The sequence below is a fragment of the Pteropus medius genome, unplaced genomic scaffold (genome assembly GCF_902729225.1).
Source record: "Pteropus medius unplaced genomic scaffold, Ma_sr-lr_union100, whole genome shotgun sequence".
NCBI lineage: Eukaryota > Metazoa > Chordata > Mammalia > Chiroptera > Pteropodidae > Pteropus > Pteropus medius.
The window spans coordinates 22,484,283-22,509,461 of NW_024349801.1; the positions used below are offsets into that span (position 1 = coordinate 22,484,283).

The 25,179-nt window shown below is 35.0% G+C and overlaps 1 protein-coding gene and 1 pseudogene across 4 annotated transcripts in view; one reads left to right on the top strand and one right to left on the bottom strand.

Annotated features, from left to right (window-relative positions):
• CEP152 (centrosomal protein 152) overlaps positions 1–25,179 on the top strand; it is a 77,474-nt gene that overhangs the window by 50,734 nt on the left and 1,561 nt on the right. For 3 of the 4 annotated variants that reach the window (XM_039888191.1, XM_039888193.1, XM_039888194.1), the window contains 9 exons: positions 1,732–2,013; positions 4,397–4,528; positions 8,429–9,079; positions 12,049–12,190; positions 15,993–16,160; positions 19,379–19,475; positions 20,619–20,722; positions 22,503–22,659; positions 22,907–23,010. In XM_039888191.1, the coding sequence (XP_039744125.1) occupies positions 1,732–2,013; positions 4,397–4,528; positions 8,429–9,079; positions 12,049–12,190; positions 15,993–16,160; positions 19,379–19,475; positions 20,619–20,722; positions 22,503–22,659; positions 22,907–23,010 (1,837 nt within the window). The remainder of the gene's footprint in view (positions 1–1,731; positions 2,014–4,396; positions 4,529–8,428; positions 9,080–12,048; positions 12,191–15,992; positions 16,161–19,378; positions 19,476–20,618; positions 20,723–22,502; positions 22,660–22,906; positions 23,011–25,179) is intronic. The other variant, XM_039888192.1, reaches the window with a different exon arrangement.
• Positions 2,878–2,996, bottom strand: LOC120623190 (uncharacterized; annotated as a pseudogene).

Here is a 25,179-nt window from a genome sequence, read left to right on the forward strand (position 1 = left end):
GGAGCACCTGACTCGCTGAGAATACACCTGGATGTGGCTTGAGTGGGGCCCAAGTTGGGTGAGGTGGGGTTTCTAGGAATCCTCTGGGCAGAGCGACCTTTGTTATTCAGTTTGATGATGTCACGGCAATGGCAGCACTGTGTCCAAGCACTGGGAGGGGGGAAGGCTCAACAAAGAGCAATGGATACCGCAGTTACTTCTACAGAGCCAGTCTCTCCTCGGCCCTCTCTCTGACAGTGTCTCCCTGTAAGTCCCTGGTGCCCTCTGTGTGCAGCGACTCGGCACTCGTCCTCAGAGTGAGCAGGTCCGTCGCCATGAAAATCCACTCGTGGACGTGGCCCCTTTAAGAGGTGTCTGCCGCTGCCGCTGCCACTGCCACTGCCACAGCCTCTGCCTCACTCGGCTGCTCGGGACAGGGCAGCCCTGTGTCCTCGCCTTGTCCTATCTTCTGCTGTTGCAGGGTGCTTTCTTAGATTTCTCCGTAGTTGTATGGCTTGTTCATCTAGATCCCAGGCGATTTTTCTTTGCTGCTGCCCCTTGTTTCTATCACAACTTTGATTTGGTTGCCAGAAGAATGAGCAGAGCCTCTATCATCTATGCCATTTTTTTCTCTCTCCTGATACATTCTTAAACTTATTTAAACTTATATTCTCCTATCCACAAAATTGTTATTAATAGGGGTTGGAAATACCTCAAGATGGAAAAATAAAACACTGTCTTATCTTTTGGTCTCCCTATTCCTCATTCCCCACCCCTCCCCCAAATAGCATTTCATTAATCTAGTGCTGGCATCTGAAATTCTTTCTACTAGTCATTTTTTTAATGTAAAAAAGATATTCTGGAATATTTGTATGTATATATTTCCTGACCTTACACAACATATTTGAATCTGAATAGCACAAAACATATCCTCTATTTTTACATTGTTGCTAATTATCTTTTAGTTGGATTTGCTAATCAATTATTTACCAAGGGGATGAGATAGACAGCTATTGTTTTTGTAAGTATGTCAAGAAAGCATAAACTGCTACACAAGATGGCCACTTCAAGTGACGCAATATAGCCAGGGGCTCTGGTAGCCAGGAGGTGAGAAACCGGAAAGGGAAGAGCAGATTTCACTATTTCACAGTTTTGCCTAAGACTGATTGTTTGGATCCATCCCACTACACTGTTGAAAGTGGAAAGAATCATAAGATGGAAAAACATCCCCTTCTTGAATGCAGACTACTCAGTAGAATTTAATGTCATAACAAACAGGATTCTAATGTGTTCAAGTGAGTAAAATTAGATTCGTTAATTAGACTTACTGAATGCCTGCTTGGTAGAAAGCTTTGTGTTGATGGAAAAACACATATTAATAGCAAAAGTTTTCTTTTCCTTTTTTCTTTCTCTGTCCCTCTCCCTCTCTCTCTGAAATCATGCCATCTTTGTAGTGGCATTGTCAAAACTTCCGGAAGGTTGCATCTTGAGAGAAAGAAAGCCTGACTTTACACAACATGTTTAAATCTTCTATGTGATCGGTCTCATAGAGAAGGTCAAACAGTATCTTTCACAATTTACTTCAGAATATATTTTTATTGACTAAATTTCTAAACCTCGTGTAATTACTATAACCATGTCTAGATGGTTTTCAAATACAGCTGTGGTTGCTTTTTTTGGCTAGCTATTCTAGTTTCTACTAATAATTATTTGATTATTTTTTCTTTCATGTGATTTTTCTTCTGAAAACAGATGAAACAAGAACTTATTCAACAGCTTGAAAAGGAGTGGCAGTCGAAGCTGGATCAAACTATAAAGGCAATGAAAAAGAAGACCTCAGATTGTTACAGCCAAACTGACCAAGTAACCACCATTGATGTTATTTCCAAGAAGGAGATGGCAATCATAATAGAAGAGCAGAAGCGCAAGATCCAGCAAGATTTGGAGCAAGAGAAAGAAATTGCTATCAAGGGGGGCTTGAAGAAACTCGAGGTCGAATTGGAACTCAGATATTGTGAAAACATTGCCAAACAGGTAATGAGCAGCTTTATTTTAGTGAAATTATTGGTACTGATTGTCTGTTAATGAAAGCCTATAAAATGCTACTGTTGAACTTGTTCATAACTTTATACTTTAAAATTTTTGTGCATTCTAGGGTAGAGAACTTCTTATGTAGTTCCTAAGATTTTCATTATATTTCTGTCACAAAGCTATGCCTCTCTGTTTTTCTATGTCTTCTTTCAGTTTACACAATGTTTGCTCCTCAGAGGTCAGTCTAAGCATTCAGATGCCTAAGGTTTATAATGGCGGTTTTATAGCTCAATGAAGCACAATTTAATTATGAATTTTTCATATCTAACTTTATAGAAAATACTCCACTGAGATAGTTATAGATAAGCAAACTTAAAATGAATAAAATACTTTACAGTATTTGCATTGAGACTTGCAGAGTTGAATCTTCAGGCATACCCCTTAAGTGGGACTTTGTCTTTTAATCCAATTTTTTTGCCCAAAATCAGTGCCATTGCCTCCCCTTGGAAGCAATCAAAAAGCTATCTCACTTTTAACTGGGGCTTGTTACTTGATTTCCAAGAAATGTCATACTGAGAAAAATATAGCTCTTTGTTAACAGAATAAAGGAGAGCTATTATTTGTTTTATCTATATTATCAATTACAGTGATTCTTGAACTCTTCGGTTTCAGGTTACCTTTACACTTTAAAAAATCGAAGATTCTAAAGAGCTTTTGTTTGTGTGGATTATATTTATTTACTGTATTGGAATATAAATCTAAGAAATTTTTATTTTTTATTTTTATTTTTTTTTGTTAGGTGAAGTAACCCTTGGTTGACCCCATAGATTGCAAGGACCTTGTCAGCTTACAATCCCTTATTTTTTATGCCTACAGCACCTGGTCTTCCTAGGTGGTCTCCCATCCAAGTACTAACCAGGCCCAACTGTGCTTAGCTTCCAAGATCAGACGGAATCAGGCTTGTTCAGGGTGGCATGGCTATATACCAATCTAAGAAATTTTTAAAAAACAAGAATGCTCTAGCACACATTGCTGTCAGAGCAGTGATACCATCACTTAGCGTGTCACCTCCGGAGAACTGTACTGTTTATGCATGAGAGAATGGGAATAAAAAAGATAATGCCTGAATATTATTTTGAAAATAGTTTTGACCCCACAGATCATCCCATAGGGCTTCTAGTCCTCAGAAGTCCCTAGAACCTTGATATAATATTATTTATTGTGTATTTGTTATTTAGAACTATTACTTACTAAAAGACTTAAGATTATAACCTAAAGTAACAAAAAAATATACTCAGCTTTTGAAAATACTTGAAATTCTGCTTATTTGTTAAATTGTTCTACATGATTTTACAGGGCATCCTTAAGGTCTGGAAACATAGGCAAATATCTAATGGTATCAAAGATGTCTTCCATCAGTTAAAAAAATAAATTTCTGAAATGTTTACTGTAAGATTTGAACAGAGTTAAGAAAAGGTTCTATAAACAAACACATGTTTAAGGATTCTATTTTGGTATTTATAAAATTATAGATCTTGTGAAGAAAATCAAATAGCATGATTTTGTAGAAAGGAAATATTCATAGTAACTTTTTAAAGAATATAAATTTCTATAGGAGTTTTATCTTTTTACCATATTTTTCAACTCCCTGGAATTTCCCTGTAAATGTATTTAGCATTTTAGTGAGAAATACAGCTGCTTGTAACAACTCTGCTTTTGTGTGTCTGTATGGATATATGTATGTGCATATCTGTGTATATTTCAAAAAAGAGAATAAGGAAGGATTAATAAATGATCTTGTGGAAGCTTGTAACAGATTTACAACCAGATTACCTTCATAGTTCATCAAGTCTTAAATTTTTGCCTGAATTGATATATCACCCCCATTCGTTAGTCACAAACTCATTCTTGACAGCAGGAAAATTTGCCAGGTATAAGGCTCTAAACATTATTGGCACTTTTGTGCATGCATGTATGTGAATGCGTGTGTGTATATGTGGGATATGAGGACAGTGGAGGTGGCAGGCATACTGATTGCACAGCAGCTGGTGCCAAGCAGCCCTCCTGCATGCCTTGTCCTTTTCCCCAAGATAAATGGGGAAATAGCAATTGGTGCTTTGTATAAAGCTTTGTAAAATAGTACTGGCTGTCAAACATTTATGCATTCCCACTTCCTGTTGTGGCATTTGCATGGGACAGTATGAGAAGTTTATAACAGAAAGATTAGAATCTATCATTTGAGATAAGGTGGGGTGCTTGAAATCAGTTATAATTAATGTAGTATAGTGCAACGTAAAATACACATGAATGCTATATAATTGCTATTTGCAAAATCTTTTGAAATTTTATACTTCACTTTTCCTCTTTCTTTTGCAATATCTTATAGGTAGAAACAGCTGTGCAAAATGCTCGTCATCGATGGCTGGAAGAACTGCCTGAGCTTGCAGAGTATAAAGCACGCGTAAGATCGGAACAAGAAAAGTGGGAAGAACAACAAGAGATCTTTATGGCCCAACGAGTAAGAATTTTCCTGGAAAGAAGCTTCAGGAAGGCCTCTCTCCTGACGCCTTCTCTCATCTCAGTCCTGAGAATTGTTGCCTGCTCAGTGTTGTTGAAGGATTAAATATGCTAATGCATGTTAAATATTAGGTCAGGACCTGGCTAATGGTAGCCATTCTCATCATTGTCAAGTTGTTCAGGGAGAAAGAATGCATTTTAGGGTCTTGAATCTCTCATAATGAGGAAGATAACCTTAACTGAAAGTAAATTCCATTCTGTTTTGCTATATCTTTAGGAGAAATTGAGAGCAGGTTTTTGTTTATTATTAGCTATACAATATCGTTTCACATGCCTAAAGATTGTTTTTTGTACTGTGTCAGAAGTCTTGGAACAGTCTCCTTGGTAAATAGTCAACTTTTCTTTTCAGAGATGTCATGTTCCCTGACTAGAAACATCAGATACAATTATTTGTATTCTTTTAACTTAACCTCCTAGTATAAATTAATTCTAATAAAAATGCCAGCATACTGAACATAGTTTTGAAATTCGACACAATCATTCTCAGATTTATTTGGAAAACTGAAAAGACTATAGATTTTTTTAATATTCTAGGAAAGAAGTAGTAGTCCAGCCCTAACAGAATATATTGGAAAGCAACAATTCAGACTGTGTTGAGTCACAAATAGAATTCTTTTTCGTTCAGTAAAATACCGACTTTAGAGTTAAGCCCAACTCTGAATAAAAACTTAATAAATTGTTTCAAAACATCTGAATGACAAATAGTATTATAATAAATAGCCTTATGAGAGCCAGATAACACTTTGGAAAAATTAATTTTAAATTAATTTTAATTTTAAATTAATCCGCAACCTGAATTACAATAAAATCTAGGTTGATTAAGTTATTACTTTTTTTAAATGAAATTGAATATTTTAGATCTATATCATAACAAATTTTGAGGTAACAGACACAGTAACAAAGATAAAGTAATAGGATAAAATATGTACAAACATTTAAAACTTTTGTAATAAAAAATAACAAAAGATAATAAAAATAAGGAAAATAAATTAGTCAAACATGAGAAACACTAATACTAACATGACAAGGAAAACAAGAATCTATGAATAATAAGTGTGCCAAGGATATGAACAAGTAATTTTCATGAGAAATCCAAATAGCAAAAAACCAATGGAAGAATGTTCATACCTACCAGATTAGAGACATGAAAACTAGAACAAACTTAAGATGCCATTTTAAGTCATATTTATAAATCCTCTCTTACTTGTAGTACATAAGATATAATAGATTGCAATGTCAGGCGTACACCACTCTTCCAATGTCACAATCATTTTAGAAAATAATGTGTATAACACATTGCAAACAATTCATATGTTGTATCATAAGCTTATTTCACAAATTACCTAAGGAAATAATTCAACATAAATTTCATAATATTTTTCTTAAGTTATGTAGCAGTACCTGGGTGTTTATTATATTACTCTCTATACTTTTTCGTATGTTGAAGTATTTCAAAAGGAAATTTAAGAAGGAGAGAGAGGAAACAATATGATGGTGTGCATGTGTATCTCAGAGCTCGGAAGTCAAGAGGAATAATAAAGTTGGGTAGAATATAGAAAATAAAATAGGCAAGAGATCTTTCCTTAAGAACATGGAAGATCTGAGTGTATGTAAATGCAGAAATAGAAATGAGAAGACAGTGTTTTGCTTCTGAAACTTTAGCTGGCAAGAAAAATCATTTGGATAGTTTGTTAAAGCAGATTCATGGGCTTTACTCCAAGCGATTCTGTGTTGGTGGTTCTGGAGTGAGTCCTGAGAATTTGCATTTCTAACAGGCTCCCAGGCGATATGACACTACTGGTCTTTGGACCACGTGTGGGTGGGAGTAGCACTATTCTAGATAATTATTCAGCCACAAAACATAATGCTAACATGTTGCACACCCATCCTCAAAGCAACGGAGGTGGGCAAGGACCAGTTACACAGCATTGTCTGCAGAGTTCTAGCAGAATTAGAATGATCATCAAGATCTGTAGAAATTTAAAGCCAATATGCAGAGTCCAGAAGTAGTCAAATTAGTTCCATGGTTTCCAAACTTTGCTGCATATTGGAAAAACTTGGATCTTTTTTAAAAACACTGTTGCCTGGTTCCTACTCCCAGGCTTTACGTTTTAATTGGTATGGGATGTGCCTGGGCATCAGGATTTTTAAATGCTCCTCAGGTGATTCTAATGTGCAATGATGTCGGGAACCACTGAATCCATCAATGCTGTCAAATTCTCCTTGTAAAACTTCATGTGAGAGGGTGTGCCCTTTGGGCGAGATCGGGCCGGCCATCCAAATTCCAGGGGATCCACACCCCTATCCAAGTCACCTGGTAATGAAGTCTAGGCATCCATTGCGACACGACCTGTTTTCTCTAAAAACATTCTTTACACATGTTTCATATCACTACTGGATTATTCTGTTAGTAACAAAAGAATTTTACTGTAAATTCCTTTGGAAAGCTCATCTTAGTGGATTTCTTTAGTAAATTAAAATACAATTACTTCAAAATTTGTCATGTGCAACTGTTCAAGAACACATACTATTGAATAAAGTTATATAATGTGTGTTTATAAGTCTATATAGGTGAAGATGTTTCCTCTAATTATATATTAGCAGAAAATTTAGGAAGCAGATACCCGATTTCATCATTCAGAGTGTATGTACAGTATTGATTAATAGCAGCCACCCCTGCCTAGGGCAAGCCTTTATTGATTAATAGCAGCCACCCCTGCCTAGGGCAAGCCTTTGGGGAAACCTAGTTCTTCTTTTAACACTATTGTATTCTTATGACTTCTTTGGATTCAGTTGGGGAATATTAGAAGTAAAAGAGACTCAAGGTCATTATCCAATCTGCTCATTATATAGATGAAGACGTTAAATGCTAAAGAGATTGATTTTTCCAAGGCGAAGAAAGCAATAATAACTGCATAACATTATTGAGTCCTTATTGTCTGCCAGACTCTGGGCTAAGTGCTTTAAATGAGTTATCTCCTTTTGTCATTCGATCCTAAAATAACTATCAGATAGGCATTGTAATTATCCCCATTTTCTAGATGAGGAAACTGAGGCTCAAAGAAGTTTAGGGCTGAGCTTGAGGTCCCATGGCTGTTAATTCCAGCAGTTTGTCTGTAGAGGCCACTCTGTTGAACACCATACTATACTTGGCTGCCTCTGCAATCAATGGCAGGATTAGAGCTGGAGCCTAGGCTTTTTGACTCTCTATTACTTTTTGGTTATGTACTTTATTTTCTGTAATCTACTTACTCTGTTCTGTCATAAAAGAAAGTTAGATTTTTTTTAAAAAAGGACTTTTTCTGTTTGCTATTGTCATTTAATGACTTGTTTAACCACTAGAATTGCATTAAAATATAATTATGTTTGTCAGCTTATAATTATGCATGTATATGTTATATTCCTAAATAATAGTAAGGTTTCCTTATGAGGCTGCTTTTGGTTCATGTAAAAGACACTTAATTTGTTGGGAGCGTTGATAAAATTTGAGACTGCATCTATGTAAAAAAATAATATGGATTTTTTTCAAAAATTAGTTTTGGATAATTATGTAATTACGTATATGTATTTTTGGTAAATTTTAACTTCTAGTTCATGAGGAAACTGATATTTTGTTTTTTAAATAACAGAAGACCTATATTATTAGGTGATTTAAAATGAAGGAAAAGATCTTTTAGTGTAAGAATATTTTAAGAATGTCTTTTCTGAATTCACTCTTCCTCTTTAATTTCAATCGTAAATCTCTTAAGTTCAGAAGTTAACCCAAATAGTTACTTTAGTTTAATTTTTTTTTAATGAGGAGAATTTTAAAGACTTAAATGTATATTGTTTTGTCCTTTAGATATCATTTGCTGTTTCTGAAGCTAAAGAGAAATGGAAAAGTGAGCTTGAAAATACAAAGAAAAATATAATACCTGCAAAGGAATTGGAAGAGAAGATTCATTCTCTTCAGAGAGAGCTAGAATTAAAGAATGAGGAAGTCCCTGTGGTTGTCAGGGCTGAGTTGGCTAAGGCCCAGAGTGAATGGAACAAAGAAAAGCAAGAAGAAATCCACAGAATTCAAGAACAAAATGAGCAAGATTACCGGCAATTTTTAGATGATCATCGAAATAAAATTAATGAGGTGCTTGCGGCAGCTAAAGAAGACTTTGTGAAACAAAAAACTGAACTGCTTCTTCAGAAGGAGGCAGAATTACAAACATGTCTAGACCAGAGTCGCAGAGAGTGGACTATGCAGGAAGCCAGGCGGATCCAACTGGAAATCTATCAGTATGAGGAAGACATTCTAACTGTACTTGAATTTCTCTTAAAGGATACCCAAAAGGAGGATGTCAGTGGTTCAGAGAACAAGCAACTTTCGGAGCTTGTGTCAACTTGTTCTTCAAAATGGGTGTCTGTGGAATATTTTGAAAAACTAAAGGCCTGCATTCAGAATGCATTTCAAGATATCCTCTCACTACTTATAGAAAATGCCGACCCAAAATGGAAAAAGGTATGTTTCTGAGAAGTGAAAAGAGCTATTGAACATCAAGGATGATTGCAGAAGTTGCATATGGTATTTTTTCCTTTCTTCACTTTACAGTTTAATAGATGTAAGACTTGTGTTTTTACCAGTGGTTTAAAAAACATTTAGTAGCAAATCCAAAGGATTGCCTTTTTTTTTTTTTTGCCAAGAATACTTTTTCTTCATAGTGCCATAAATATGAGGCAGACCTTTTATCCTCTAGACATCTTTTTCCTAATAAAAAAAAATATGCTATTCTTTGTAAGGGCCTGAGATTTCAGAAACTGAATAACTCTCATTCCCATTTTGTTTTTTGGGCATGACCACTTCAAGAAATATGCATCATATTAAACTAGGGGTTCTTAAGAGCTTCTAAACACTTTGGAAACCTATTTCTTACCCTCAAGGAATTTATATCTCGTGTAGGCGAAAAATGCCAATGAAGTACAAAGAATTTTGATGTAGAAACACACAGAAGTATGGCTCACTCACACAAAACTCTGAAGCTCAGTTTTGTCAGTGTACTATCTGTGTGCATGTTTCATGAATTAGTTGTATTCTTTTAGTTGTATTAGTACTCCATGACACCAGCTTTTAGTTTGTGTGGAAGGGCTGATAAAACCAAAGTCTTACTCCCTTATGATTAAAGAAACTAGGTACACATGAAAAGTCCAGACTATTTTAGTCATTGTGATCAGCCGATTTCAACATCTGGAATTAGAGGTAGGAAAACAATGCTCATATTGTAAGGTCTGATCGGAGGCTTGAGACAGGAGTTAAGGTTCATTAAGATGTTGTGATTCAAGATTTTCAAGGCCGATGTTGGGCAATTGGTATTAATACCTACTGGAAAGAGTTACAAGCTAGGAAAAAAACCTGGGATTAGTCCCACACTTGGAGATAACTAACTTACTACCTTGGGTAATCGTATAGTTGCTCATTGGAAAAAGTACAAATCCTGGGCCTATCTCATTCTTTTGGTTTTGGTAGGATACACATGACGGAGCTTGACTTGGCCTTTTTGCATCCTGGAACTTCAGAGCCAAGGGGGCCTAAAAGATTAGTTTACTCCTTCCCAGTTCACTCCAATTGATATTTTTATTCTCGATTTCACAAAGATGTGACTACTTAGTAATTGCTTTCAGTTTAAGAATAACTGGGCGAGATAACTTCCATGAATACTGTTTAGAATACTTTATTGATAATTATTGGGGAAAAATAGATAATTGAAATAAGAATTATCTATAGCAAGTTTTAAGGATGAGAAGTGGTGGGAAAATCATATTTTAGGCTTTCAAGTTCGCTTTTCTGCAAAGGTAGTCTCTGCTATAAAAATCAAGAAAACACAACACCTTTTCCCTGCAGTCAATATATAATCAACCCCAGGTCTTTTTATAGGCTTTATAATTATGTAAACAGTATACGATTATTTGTATGCATGAATATGGCTCACATGTCTTTGGAGACCAAATCACGTAATTTGGCTAGAACTTATAGACATTTGTGGTTTTTGTTGGGTGGGATCAGATTCCATTCCTGAGAAAAGGGTGGCTTTGAAATGCCTACTCTGGCATTTGTGCTGGAGTAATACTTGACTTTTGCCATTTTAGAGTTAACTCAGTTCACAACCTTGAGGTAAAGCAATGATTATAAATTTGCAATATAGGTGTCATAAATGTGAAGGGCTATGCTTTATAATTTATTAAATTTAGTTTTTAGAACTGTTTATAAAAATTGAAAGAGGAAAAAATCATCAGTATTTATAAAACAAGTCCTCGTTAAAATAACTTAAATGATCAAAAGGTTTTAAAATGGAAAGGATGTAATGAATTAAAAATGAAGTTTCCAAGGGAATGAATGCCTTGTCAAAATAAATAAATACAACCATTCATAATAGCTAAAAGAGAAATATCAATCAAAATAAAAATTTCAAACCTAAGGATGCCTTCTATCTTACCATGAAAATCAAGTTAATGCTAAGACAGAAGGTTGCTGCTTTCCATCTTAGCTTTCCCAGTTTTGAGTAGCAACTGGAAACACTGACTACCTTTGGTTTAGTGTTTATTACTCCTTTTGTTTTCAACTGCATCTATATCCTCTTGCATGCTCGGAGTCCCCCTTTTCTCTGTAACTCTGATCTCTGCTTCTGTTGGGCATCATAGATAGGTTTCCTGAGGGTCAGTTAAATGAGTTTCTTGTAGTCAAAAATCTAGAATCAAGCATAAAAATGTGTCTGAAGTCATCAAACAAGACTCCGTCTTAAAATCATCCTTTGGGATTTAGCAGTTGTCCAGAACCTAAAAATATCACCTTAACTGAATGTCTCACTATTAACCAGTTTAGTGGCTGCACTGTCTGTAACAAGGACTGTTCAATACCTGTTAGTGAAGATATGGTCTTGTGCAAGATGTTTAACTTAGGTGAGCCTAAGTTTCTCTCTTTAACATTGGCACTCAACTGTCCTTCCTTTCAAAATGACACTGTATATTAAAGTATTTAGAAACACATAGCTTACTATGTAAGTTAAAATTTTGTGTACTGTTGTTACTTTCATTTCATGGAAGGCAAAAGGTTGGTATTACAGTTTCTAATGAATCTGACCCCTGCTGCAGTGGATTTTCAAGAACAATTCTGATTTCGCGTAGTCCATTCTGTGGTTTGGTCACAATAAATCATTAAAGTTTCTTAAATTCATATGTATCTGATGTCTGTCCTATAGCTGGCCCATGAGTTCTCTGTCGGATAATGTTTTAATTTGGTAAATTTTGTCATAAGAGACCAACCAGTTCATAGTAATGACAGTATTCACATAACACCATAAGAAAAATATTGGTGATAGTTCAGGCAAGATTTTTTTCAGGCAGCGTGTATTTTTTTATTTTTAATATAAGCATTTTAAATAGAGAATTGTGTAAAGATTTTTACTACGCATTAATTATGAAAATAATCTATTTCAGAGAAATATGGCGAAGATCTCTAAAGATTCTGCCTCAGGGGTCACTGGCAGAGGAGACCCTGGAGTCCTGGCCATCCTTCCTGCACCCACTTCTGGACACCACGCTCAGCCCTTGACCTTGCAAGAAACAGAAACAAAAGCTGGTAATGGGATTTTATTCCTACTGGTTTTTGTAACATCCATAATCACAGTTCTGGAGGGTTGCTTTGGGCATAAAAGGAGATTAAAAAAAAGTGTATAGTTTTTGAGTGAACAATTGTGTACTGTTATTCCTACTCAGTGTGTGTCCTCCCTCTAGATTTCATTTTGCATTTAGAAGACAGGGTTGCTTTAGGCCCTCTTAATTCTGTCTTTTCATAGTCTTCCCTCCATTCACAAGTGATTTTTATTAGAAGGAGAATAATGAGAATTTTAACAGAGCAGTCATGTTTTTTGTTTGTTTTTTATCTTTTTTAGTCATGTTTTTAATACCTGGCTTTATCGAGAAATAAAGTTTCACAGAAGAGAATTGCCAAATACCTGAGACCTTTTTATTCAAATTACTGAAGTTAATTCAACTGTTTTTAATGGAAATCTTTCTGAAGTGTATTAGGTGTGAGGTAGGGACAGTATCTTTATCTCTTCTTCCCTGACACATGGCACAGTGAATGACACATAGTTTATGTTTCTTGAATATTTGATGAACTAATAGTCTAATGTTTCCTTAGTGACCTAGAGTTGTCATTATGAAAAAGAAACAGTGTGCTGTACTATAGCCCTTGAGGTATTCAGAGCTCACCGAGAAACATAGGGCTTATATTGCCTGTTCACTGAGATTGTTGAGCTAGGTAAGAGTTGACATATCCTTTATTAGTTCCCATCCTTTTTAGGATATTGACCCCTAGCAGCCCCCCCTCCCTTCACCCCCAAACACATTCTTTCTGTTTGTAATCTGGGAAAGAACTAAGAACTACAAGAGCAAATCATATGTACTAAGCCAATAACCTTAGTTTTCACACATTTCTAACTCAGTTGACAGTAATTTTTTTTTTATCATCCATAGACCCTTTCCCTTCTAGATTCTAGATGGTTGAGAGTATCTTATTCCTAATTAGATGTATGGTAATACTACCATAATTTGTACCTTGCTTCTTACTTTTTAAATGCCATTTTGTGTCTGCTGTTAAATTTGGAATAGCCTGAGAATTATATTTTGTGAAATGGGTAGTTTTCGATATTATTTGACTTTGGGAAGTCTGGTCAATATGAAAAAAATTAGTTTTGACCTAAGACAAATCAGATGATAAAAGGATTTATTTTTCTTTCTTTAGTCTCTAAAAAGAAACACATTATCAAATTCATTAGAAAGGATTAAATAATCTAAAACATGTAGTAAGTTATAAAGACCTTTACAATCCTACCACAAGAAGAGTGCCACTGTTGACTGGTTATATTTGATATCTCATCATTTTAAAAAGTATTTTAAACATTAATTATGAAATACTTCACACATGCAACAAGTATATGTAATGCACATGTAAGTTCTGAAGGCTCTAACAACCAGGGACCCATTATTTTACTTAAGAAATAGAACATCACCGATGCTGTTAAAGACCACTGTGTGTTTCACCACAGTTTCATCCCTATTACTTCTCTACAACCTGAGGTAACAAATATTCTCATTTTTAAAAAATTATTCTCTTGCTTTTCTTTGTTTTGCTCAAGTATAGATATCCTCAAAAGCTGTTGCTTTATTTTGTTTGTATTTTAACATTGTAAAAATGGTTTAATACTTGTTATAGTCTGTAACTCGCTTTTTCCACTTAATATCAAGCTTCTAAGATTTGTCATTGCTGACACATGTAGCTCTAGTTCATGCATTTTCATTGCTGTATAGTATTCCATTATATGAATATGCTATAAATTATTCTCTTGTAAAGGACATTTGCCTGGTTGTTAGTTTTACAACAGTATCTTAAATTAAAAATATAAATTCAATGTGTGATACCTAGGTGATGCTTCATTAATCTTTTAACATGAGTAGAACTAATTAAATGAAACTAAAAAGTCAGGAAAGAACTACGAGCAATTTTGCTGGACCAGTGATTTTTGCATCAACATATTGGGTGTTGGCCTTTGAGCCTGTGCCAATTTGTATTCCTACTTTATTATATCAGTTATATTAATAGTAATAATCTATTTTTTGTATCATTTTTATATATTATTTAAATATTATTAATCCTGTATATTACTAATGGCAATAGGTATTATTTATTGTATATGTGCTCTATGCCAGGTACTGTGCCAAACAATTTTTATACATTTATACCTCCTGACAGTTTAAAATAGTTTTTTCATTTGGAGATAATTTAAAACTTACAGAAAAGTTGCAAAAATAAAAATAGTTGCAAAGATCACTCACATCCCCTTTACCTAGATAGACCTATTGATAACATTTTACCCCATTTTGTACTCTTCTTTGTGGATGTTAATGTGAATATTTCATTTTTTTCCTGAACCATTTGAAGGTAAGTTATATACTTGTGTTCTTTAACCCTTAAATACTTCAGTGTATATTTTCAAAAAATAGGAATTTTTCTTGTATAACCTTAATACAGTAAATTTAACATTAAATAAATATATCGTAGCAATCTACTGTTTATATTCTATTTTTTGTTGTCAATTTATTGTCAATTACCCAATAATGTCTTTTATAGCATTTTCCCCTCTCCAGTACAGGGATCTGTCCAAGGTCAGGTATTACATTTAGATCTCATATCTTTTTTGTCTCCTTTAATCTAGGATATTAGAATATTTCCAGTCTCTCTTTGCCTTTTATGACATTGACATTTTTGAGAGACATATTCTCTCCTCTCTCCCTACCTAAACGCCACTAGCTTTTGATAGATCTTTCCTCATTTGAGGTTTGTCTGATGTTTCTTCATGATTAGATTCATGTTGTGTTTTCTTGGCTGGAGCACGGCATAGGTGATGTGTTATCACATCTGGATGTGCATGATGTCTTTTATTGGTGAGATTCATTTTGAGCACCTGGTCAAGGTGTTGTCCAGCTGTCTTCACTGTATAATTACTAAGATTCTAAGATTTCCCCCTTTGCAACTGATAAGCAGTCTGTGGGGGGATACTTTTAAGATCATGAAAATATTCTTCTTCTCATTAAAACTTTCTCTTTTATTTAACAATCATCGATGTTACTTACCTGATCAAGTCTTTACTATGGTGGTTGCAAAATTTTAATTTTTCCAACTCCAGACCTCCCTCTACTTTTACCTCCCCTCTAGCATGTGTGTATTATTTATTTATCTCTGTTTATCAGTCTGTCCATCCATCCATCTACCTACCTACAAGTTACCTACCTATCCATTTATCCATCTTATTATTGGTATGACTCATGAATTCCTATTTAAAAAATATTTTATAATTTATTACTAAATTACTGTTCAAAATGTCCCAGATTCAGCTAGTGGAGCCCCTTGCCCTTGTGATATGCTATATTTTTTTATTAATTTCTTAACTTTCTGGCATAGCAAAATACTCTGGACTCATCTTGATATACCCTGATCCAGTACTATAGTCAGTTATTTCTTGAAGATCCCTGGTTCTTTTTAGTGGGGAATGGTATTCAGTACTAAGATCTGAGCATTACGTTTCATAGCAATTTTTAAAATAAATGGTATTATTCAATTTTACATATTAAGAAACTAAGTCTCAGAGAGGTTAAGTAATACACTCTGAGTCATACAGCCATTATGTAGTGGAAACAGGATTTAAACCCGGGTCTCTCTCAAGTCTCATGCTTTTTTCAGTTAGTTATACTGTTGCCTTTAGTGATGTCATCAAGATTCCTTCCTTCCTTCCTTCCTTCCTTCCTTCCTTCCTTCCTTCCGTCCATCCAGCTTTTAGTCTAAGTTGATATAAAAGTTTGCTATCATTTAATTTTTGCAGATGAGAAAAAGATCCTTGAGATTAAAGATTCATGGTGTGGACACTGCTTCCAAGAACTTGAAAAAGCAAAGCAGGAATGTCAAGATCTGAAAAGAAAACTGGAGAAATGCTGTAGGCATCTTCAGCATTTAGAAAGGAAGCACAAAGCTGTAGTGGAAAAAATCGGAGGTTAGCATCTAAGGTAGCACTGCTACCAGCATAAATCTCTTTGATCCTTGTTGAAATGTTCAAATGTGACATTTAGTTAATGTAGGCACTGATTCTCTTTGGGGGATTAATGTAAACTAATCTGGACCTTATTTTCACTAACCACATTATTACTGAATTCAAAAGAGGAAAATTGGCACTCTGATTAAAAGGTCACATTCCTTTCATCCTGTTTTTGATTGAACAGATATTGAGTGCCTAATCTGTGTCAAGCAGTATTCTAGGCACTGGGAGATACAGCATTAAATACATCAGACAAAATTCCAGTTCTGATGTAGAAGTACAAGACTGCTCTTCAAGAAGCTTATCATCAAGTGAGGAGAACTAAAAACTAATAAATAATTGCAGCAATGTGTGCTACTGGCAGTATGTTCGTGGAAGAAAAGATGTTAATTCTTCCTCCTATTAAAGTTAAGGAAGCCTTCACTAAGCCTTGAAAGATGAAGGTCTTTGCCAAAGAGAATAATAGTGTTCTAGGCAGAGGGACATGAACAAAGCCATATGGGTCTGATCTGGCCTCCTTCCGGTCCATTCTTCACACTGTTTTTACGGAAATTAGTGAAATAATTGTCTTTTGCCATTTTCTATTGCACTTCTAAGAAAGGAAGTTGTTGGGCTTACCTTTTATTATTCACTTATATCCTATGCTCTATACTCTTTACATTTGAAATATTTCAGATTCCTGGTCAGGAATTTTCTTTTCCTGCTAGATCTTGTATATGATACTGTCACTTGGTCCTACACTTTATCCTCTCATTCTCGTTTTGGCCTAACTCTTCCTCATCCTTTAGGACTCAGCTGAGAAGATGACTTATCTGCAGAGCCCTCCTTGACTTTTCCCTGGGAAAATGTGGCCCCATATTACCAGGCTCCTCCATATTTCCTGTGTGGTCCCATATTACCGGGCTTCTCCTTTATTACCATTCTGTATTTGATTTTTTTGGTTACTAGCCAAGTACCCTTTCCAGCTTATAAGTACCCTGAGGATAAGGAATGTTTTGTTTTGTTCACACTAGTTTTAGTGTCCACTGTATACCAGCCAATAGTAAATGTTTGAATGAATGAGGACTGAATCTGATGGTCCCAAATATTCACATCATCCGGAAAGACCAGGTAGATAGGTTTACATTTTTCCTTCATTCACCTCTATCAGTTGCCTGGACAACAGTTACTTCTTGAGTCTTTCTGCTTCCAATATCGCCCCTCCCATCCATTCTCCATGAGGCAGCTAGAGCTACCTTATAGTGAGTGACCTTTTAAAAAAGTGAATTGAATCAGGACACTCTTGTTTAAAGCCCTTCAGTGGCCGGATGTGGTCCTCAGTATGAAATACAAATACTTAACAGAGTCTAAAAAGCCCTTCATGAGCCAACATCTGCCAGCCCCTCCAGCCTCATCCTTCTCCAGCCCCCTTACTCTTTCACAGAGCCATAGCATGGATTTCATTGTCTCTTTTCTTTGGTCCTCTTTGCATTCTTTCCCTTTACCAAAATGTCTGTCCTCCCATCCTGATCACATTGCCTGGCTAACTCCTCCTTATCTATTCCTTGATGCATTTACCTCCTCAGGGGAGTAATCCAACCCACCCCATGTCCGTTAGACATTCCCCATACAACCTGTGATTTTTTTTTATAGCATTCATCATCCTTGCAATTATTGATTGTCTGTACTTCCCCTTAGAGTGTATGCTTGATGGTGACAAGGACCAAGTCCTGTCCCAGCATTTAGCACAGTACCTGGTATCATAGCATAGTTTGTAAATACTATTGACCAAGAGAAGCTGCCTACTTCACCTACTGCTTGCTAAGTCTGTTAGAGATGCATAATTATTATGTTAAAGTAAAAAAAAACAACAACTGTTTTAAGAATTTTGAGATAATTTTAACAACTACAGTTCCCGTTGTGATTGCTTAATTCTTTAGTAGAGGCCAGGAGAGTGAGATATTTGTCCAACTGTAGATGTAGATAACAATGTAGTTATTGTAAAATTTGATGAAAACCAAAAGAATAAAAGATCCATTTTACCTAATAAAATGAGAAGGGCAGTTGGATATGATTTTTTCTAAATAATAATTAGCACCATACATTGTGAGCATGAAATCGTTATTCTGCATAGTGCTTTCTCAGGCTGATAACTTCTATAATTTGTAGACTTAGAAATTATCAAACTTGGTACTTCGCTCAAAAACAAAGGAGTCAGGGTCAGAATTTAAATCATTTGATAGTTTGATTTCAGTGTTTGTCTTAACATAAATCTCATAGTTGATAATATTTTTGCTATTGTGTTTGTATCAGTTTTGTTTCTTAAATTCCATTTTTTCCTACCTTCATAGCATTTATTAGAAAATGATAGAGTAAGAGTGAGTGGTTTAAAAATCACTAGGGAGAATAGAGTGATTCATTCTCCAATTTCTGGGATGTGTTGAGAGGGTCGAGAATAGGATACGTGAGGTGCCATATTCTTACTTATTGAACTTTGGTATTGTCAGACCTTATATAAGGTGCCGTACATTTATTGTTTTATTTTTATTATTATCTTCAAAATAGGTAACGATATCCCCGTTTTCATATGAAAAAAGTCAGGTTCAGAAAGGTTAATAATTTGCCTAAGTTCATCCAACTGGTAAGCAGAGCTAGCATTTAAATCCATGTCTCCCTCACTCTGAAATTCATGCTTTGTTCTCTATACCACATGGACTCGATCAGTCTCATCTTTTTAGAAGTTCAAAGAATTGAAAATCTTAACCTTAATTCCGAAAATGGCTCCTACTTAAGCTTAATTTTTAAAAAAATTTTGTATTGAGGGCCTTGTTCAATGATCATTTATGTGATCATAGTCTGTACCCCAGGATCCATGGAGAACAGGGAATTGGAAAACCTAGTATTTTTCTATAGAGCTACAGAGTCTAGCTGAAAAACAAAACATATGTGCATGAAAAATTGGGGAACCTATTCCACAATAGTGTGTAACCCAAATCAAGATGGAGATGGAATACAGATTTTAACTGCTGAGAGAACATGAAGTGATCAGACTAGGATTCATCAGGGAATGAATGATATAGGGTGCAACTGGAAATTCAAAGTTTCCTCTGTAAACATCTGTAGTGAGAGGTTAAGAGAAAAGAAGCCTGAGGAAAAAAGACATTAATTGACCAATGTACTACAATTATCTTTTTTAGAAGAGAATAGTAAAGTTGTTGAAGAATTAATAGAAGAAAACAATGAAATGAAGAATAAATTGGAAGAACTGAGAAACTTGTGTAAAATACCACCAAGGTATACTTTTACTCTTTTAAAGAAATTGCTAATTTCTAAGTAAATTTTTTGTTAATCATATCAATAATATAATATCAAAAATATCATTTATTGTTATTGTTATATAGTCATGTGCTGAATAACAACATTTTGGTTAATGGTGGACCGCATTTATGACAGTGATCCTATAAGACTATAATGGAGCTGAAAAATTCTGATTCATAGTGACATAGCTGTCATTTCGTAGCCCAAGGCATTGTGTGTTTGTGGAGGGGCTGCTGTAAACAAACCTGCGGGGCCAGCTGTATAAAAATATAGCACATACAATTATATACAGTACATAATACTTGATACTGATAATAACTATGTTATTGGTTTATGTATTTACTACACTATACTTTTTATCCTTATTTTAGAGTAAAGTTTGCTGTGAAACAGTGTGCTGTCTTACACCTCATACATCTTATTTACCATGTCTCTCGATTGCATCATTTTCTCTTGTGCTTGATTTAATCTCATGTTGTTTTATTCAGTAACATGCTATACAGGCTTGTAGCCTAGAAACAATAGGCTATATCATATAGCCTAGGTGTGTAGTAGGCTGTACCATCTAGGTTTGTGTAAGGGCACTCTGTGATATTCATACAATGACATAATTGCCTAATGACATTTCTCAGAATACACCTCAGTCATTCACATTCACATTAACAAATAGTATAAAAAAGAAGAAAATCTTCTAACACCCTATCCCCAGGAGATACCTTCTGTTAACCTATTGTTTTATATCATTTAAGCCCCACTTTAGACACATATACCATGTGCACATGTTTTAAAAATTGAGACTATAAGCTATTTTGTAACCTTTCATTAACATTATAAGATAAACATCTTCCTATATCATTAGATATTCTCCTATAATATGCTTTTCAGTAGCTGCATAGATTTATATCATGTGGATTTACCAAGATTTATTTAAGTAACCATAACATTTAAATTATTTCCATTTTTCTCCTATTTTAAATAACTATATAATAAAGATCGTCATATATGAAAAATTTTTTAGCATACCTCAGTTTATTTTATTGGGCTATATGGATTTTTTTTTTTTCAAATGAAGTTTTTCATTTACAATCTGTGCTTTTGCAATTTTTGGTTTGTTTCTAGGTCCCTGTCAGAAGGGGCCATTGAAAATGCTGGGCCGCCATGCAGTCAGGGGGCCTTGGAAGAACTTCGTGGGCAGTACATTAAAGCTGTAAAAAAAATCAAGCGTAAGTCCCCAAAGACATTCCTAAGACTTTAAGGTAGTTCAGGCCTTTTTTGTTACTAACAGTAGTGATTCGGGGGAATTTTCCAAACTTCCTTGTTCTAGAATCTTACCTGCTTTATAGGAGACATCATTGACACCTTTCCTAATTATACAGCAATGATTATTTTGCCAAAGTGATGTCTTTTGAAAGTGACATGAGGATAGTTATTTTTATATTGTTGATTATCCTTTTTTGTTTTTGGATACTAATGTTAAACTAAAAATTTCATAATCTTACAATTTAAATAACTGGTAGCAAAGTAAATGTCACATTAGTTTTATATTAGCAACTATTTTTTCCTACCAAAAACTTTTAAGGACCATGGAAAATGGATGTCGTTAGGAGCTGTTCTGTTGTTTCTCGTTATTTTGATAATGGATAAAAATCACAGATGTAGATGTATTTATCAAGTCCTTTGCAGTGCTACGGAGTGCAGCATACGCTGCAGAGCATTTCTTTGGTTTGTTTTTCCAGTGGAATTCCTCCTGGATTTTAATTACAATATCACATAGAATGCATGTATATCCTAGGACAACAATCAGTATTTATATTGGAAAAAAATATATATTTACTTCCCCAAATTCTGTTCATTTTAAATAAAATGAGTGGAAAGTATTTCAAGTTCTAAATATAACTGTTAGATCATCAGACTCATGCGTAGATGTTTTGTAAGCCCAGTTATTATCAGTAAAGAGGATTTGCTTTTCAGTGATTGCTGGTGCTAAGAGGCCATATTACTACAAACAAAGCAATATTTTGTTAGCAAGCATATTAATTAGGAAGTGAAATTTTACGTATTTTTTTGATCCTAAGATGATAACGTGTGTGTGTGTGTATGTGTTGTTTTACATGGTAGAAATTGATTGGAAATTTTCGTGTTGACATGTACTTCATTTTAATTTTTCCCACTTCAAATAATGAAAAATAGTTTCCCAGTTAGATTTTTGCAGAGAACGTCTGATTTTCAAGAAATGCTGACTGATGTTAGGGGATTTCTTCTATGACTATATCCTTTAATATAACAGGGATGTGATATTCTAGATGTAGGCTGTAGCCCTAGATTTGGTAAATAATGTTAATCTTAACTACCAGTAGTTATAGGAGACAAAACATGTTGAACTAAAGATAAAAAGAGATTTTGAAACCTGTGAACTATTTTTTAAATGTAAGTTATAGAAGGTAACATAAGTCTCATTCCTCTCCCTGCAGTTGCATTTTGTACATATCTCTCATGGGTGATAAAACTGCATTTAGTTGGATACTCATAAGTGATGATGAAAGATTTGAATAAATAATGAAACATGGATTTTTAGAGCACAAGTAAAAAAGAGTATGACTCTCTCCAGCTCATATTGCCTCCTTCTGTCTTTCTATGTCTGCTTCCCTCAATATTCAGCTGAAATGCATATGTTTCTGTGCTTCATATTAATGGGTTTCTTCTTGCCTCATTGTTTCAGAATATGACAAAATTTCCCTAGGGAATTTCCTTACCATATGTGGCTGTCATCATTCTAAAAGGACTTTTAGATTCCTTCTCCTTTGTATCTACCAAAATAGTGATCTGAAATATTCCATTTTAATGATTGTGAAAAAGTATAATGTTTAAACTATGCCTCTAATCACTTTATCTCCCAGAAAATTGATCTGAAGTCTGCCTCTCCTGTTTTTGAAAAACTGGTAATGAACATGCTTTCTGTGGGGGTTTCTCTACACCCCTCTCCTCACCTCCCTCACCCGCCAGGTGATATGCTTCGTTATATTCAGGAGAGTAAGGAAAGAGCTGCGGAAATGGTAAAGGCAGAAGTGTTACGAGAACGTCAAGAAACCGCTCGAAAGATGCGCAAATATTACTTGACTTGCCTCCAACAGATCTTGCAGGATAATGGAAAACAGGAAGGGTAAGTTCAGTCTAAACAAACATTGTGTCCTTGGAGTACCAAGATGGCAAGTTGTCATTCTCTAAGCATTTTCCTTAACCACAGTATTAACTATTTCTACATGATCAGCCACTGGGGGTTAAGAGAGGCTTAATTATTGCGCTACCCTAAATGTTGGCAGAGCTAATAGGGAAACAAATCCTGGGGCTAAAGAAATTCATTTTTTTCCTTTAAACTATATTAATTTAATATTCTGGAATTCCCACAGACCTGAGAAAAAGATTATGAATGCTGCTAGCAAACTTGCTACAATGGCAAAATTGCTGGAAACGCCTATTTCTAAGAGATCCCAGAGCAAAACTGTAGAGTCAGGTATGTCAAAACGAGTCACTTGAAGGGTTTCTCTCTTCTTTCTTTTTCTTCTTTCTTTTCTTTTCTTCTCTCTTCTTTTAGATACTTAATATTTTTAGAATGAAAAAGCAGAAAGTGTGAGTGAGAGGTAGTTTATAAAGTTGTGTGTGTGTTTTACTTAAACTGGAAATTTACAAAAAAGAGAGTAGTTTCCAGTTTAAGTAGGCAGACTGAGCATACCCATCAGCTTCCTATTGCTGCTTTCATCCCTAGAAATGATAGAAAAGATTTTAAACAACAAATTAAAAAGGAGAAAAAGAAGAAATTATAACCGGGCTTAGAAAAGTTACAATTGATAGACCAGAAGCTATGAGGAATCTCTGAAAGAATGAAGACAGTATAAGATTGAAGATGGGAACCTCAGTTCAAAACTGCCAGAAGATGACAGCTACGAGAAGGAGCAATAGCAAAACTGTTTCACGTATGAAGGTGGTATGTTCCAGGAGGTGTAGTAAGCCTAAGGATACTGGTAGGATAATTAGTTGGTGTTGTAGAACAGCAATAACCAGGTGGGATTACCCTCTTTATCTCTCATTCTCCTCTTCCTCCCCCAAACCCAACATTAGGCTGGGTAAGAGCAACAGGAACAAAGAGTTTGGAAGCAGGGCAGTGCTCCAGGTGGCTAGCCACACCAAGAAGGGACTGAGAGCCCACATGCCCGGAGTACCAGCTCATAGGTTTTTCTACCTTGCAGCTTGTTCCTTCCCACTCCACTCTCAACTCCTTTAAATAAGCAGCACAAACAGATCCCACATTCAGGACATCTAAAAGATAAAGTATTCAACCAGAAATCATCATATATTTATAGAAAGCCAGCACCATGAAAAAAAGACACCGAACTCAAAACAAAAAAAACCAACAGAACTTATACCTAAGGAAATGGAATTCATAGAACAAACAGGGCCTGAGAACGTTAGAAAAGTATAGTATTCCTAGAAAGATGTAAGAGGATATTATACAGGAAACTAACAACATGCTAAAATTTTTAATATTTTAAAGGAGAGGGTATAGATACTGATAACTCTAGCCATTGCCAGAAAAATGAAGGTTTAAGTATGTATATTGAAAATAGGATAACTAATAGAAAAATGGAAATAGAGTGTGTAACTTTCAAACTTTCAATATAACAGAATTAAGAAGGAGCAAAAGTACAGCTAGAAAGATGGGTAAATAGAAAACAATAGTTGGTTAAAATAGCAGCAGTCACACTATGACTACTTCAGACTCACTTATTAAGAAACTACAACTTTCAAACCATTTTTAAAAATCCAGACGTATGTTATTCTTACAAGAACATCTAAAATTTAAAATAAAGGGATGAAAAGTGACATACCAAGCACATGCAGTGTTGATATTAGATAAATTATAAATTTAAATTTAATATTAGGTAAATTAGAGTTAGCATTTAAAAGGACCAAAGTGCATGATAAAAGAATAGCCTCTCAAGAACTATATAAATGGTTTCTTTCTCTACATTAAAAAAAATAGCTTTAGAATATGTAAAGCAAATGCTGATGAAAATCCATGAACACACTGGTAAATTCCCAGTTACACTGGGAGATTTTGAACATATCTGTGGGGAAATGAGATTTTTGGACTTTGGAAAGCTTCAAGCAGAGATTGTTCAGGAATCCATGAGTCTGATATTGGTAAATATTCTTCAAATAGAAGCACAAAGATTATTTGTGTAAATCTTGGAATGGTGATGTGAACCTTGGGTATATAAGGGCAGTGACATATAACAAGAGAAGAATTTTCTAGATTTGGAGCAATAGTATGCAAATAAATGTCCCCAGTAGAAGCAAACCTTTTGTGAGGCTTCCAGGGTCCAAGGTACACTATTCTGAGACATGATGCCACGATGCCTCTGATTCTTTGCTATGTGGCTGCTTTGCCTCTGGTCAGATTTAATGTCTCAGCTAATTAAATCAGAGACTGATTAGTTTGTGCTGTGCGTGTGTGTGTGTGTGTGTGTGTGCGCGCGCGCACGCGCATGCATGAGTGCAGGTAGGCATAGGTGTTGGGCAGTGGGTTTCTTCCAGTAAACTTCATATTCGACATCAGAGCAGAATTGGAAACATTGCAGTTGGCTGTTAAATGCTGTAACGTTATTGCAGAAAATAATAGATC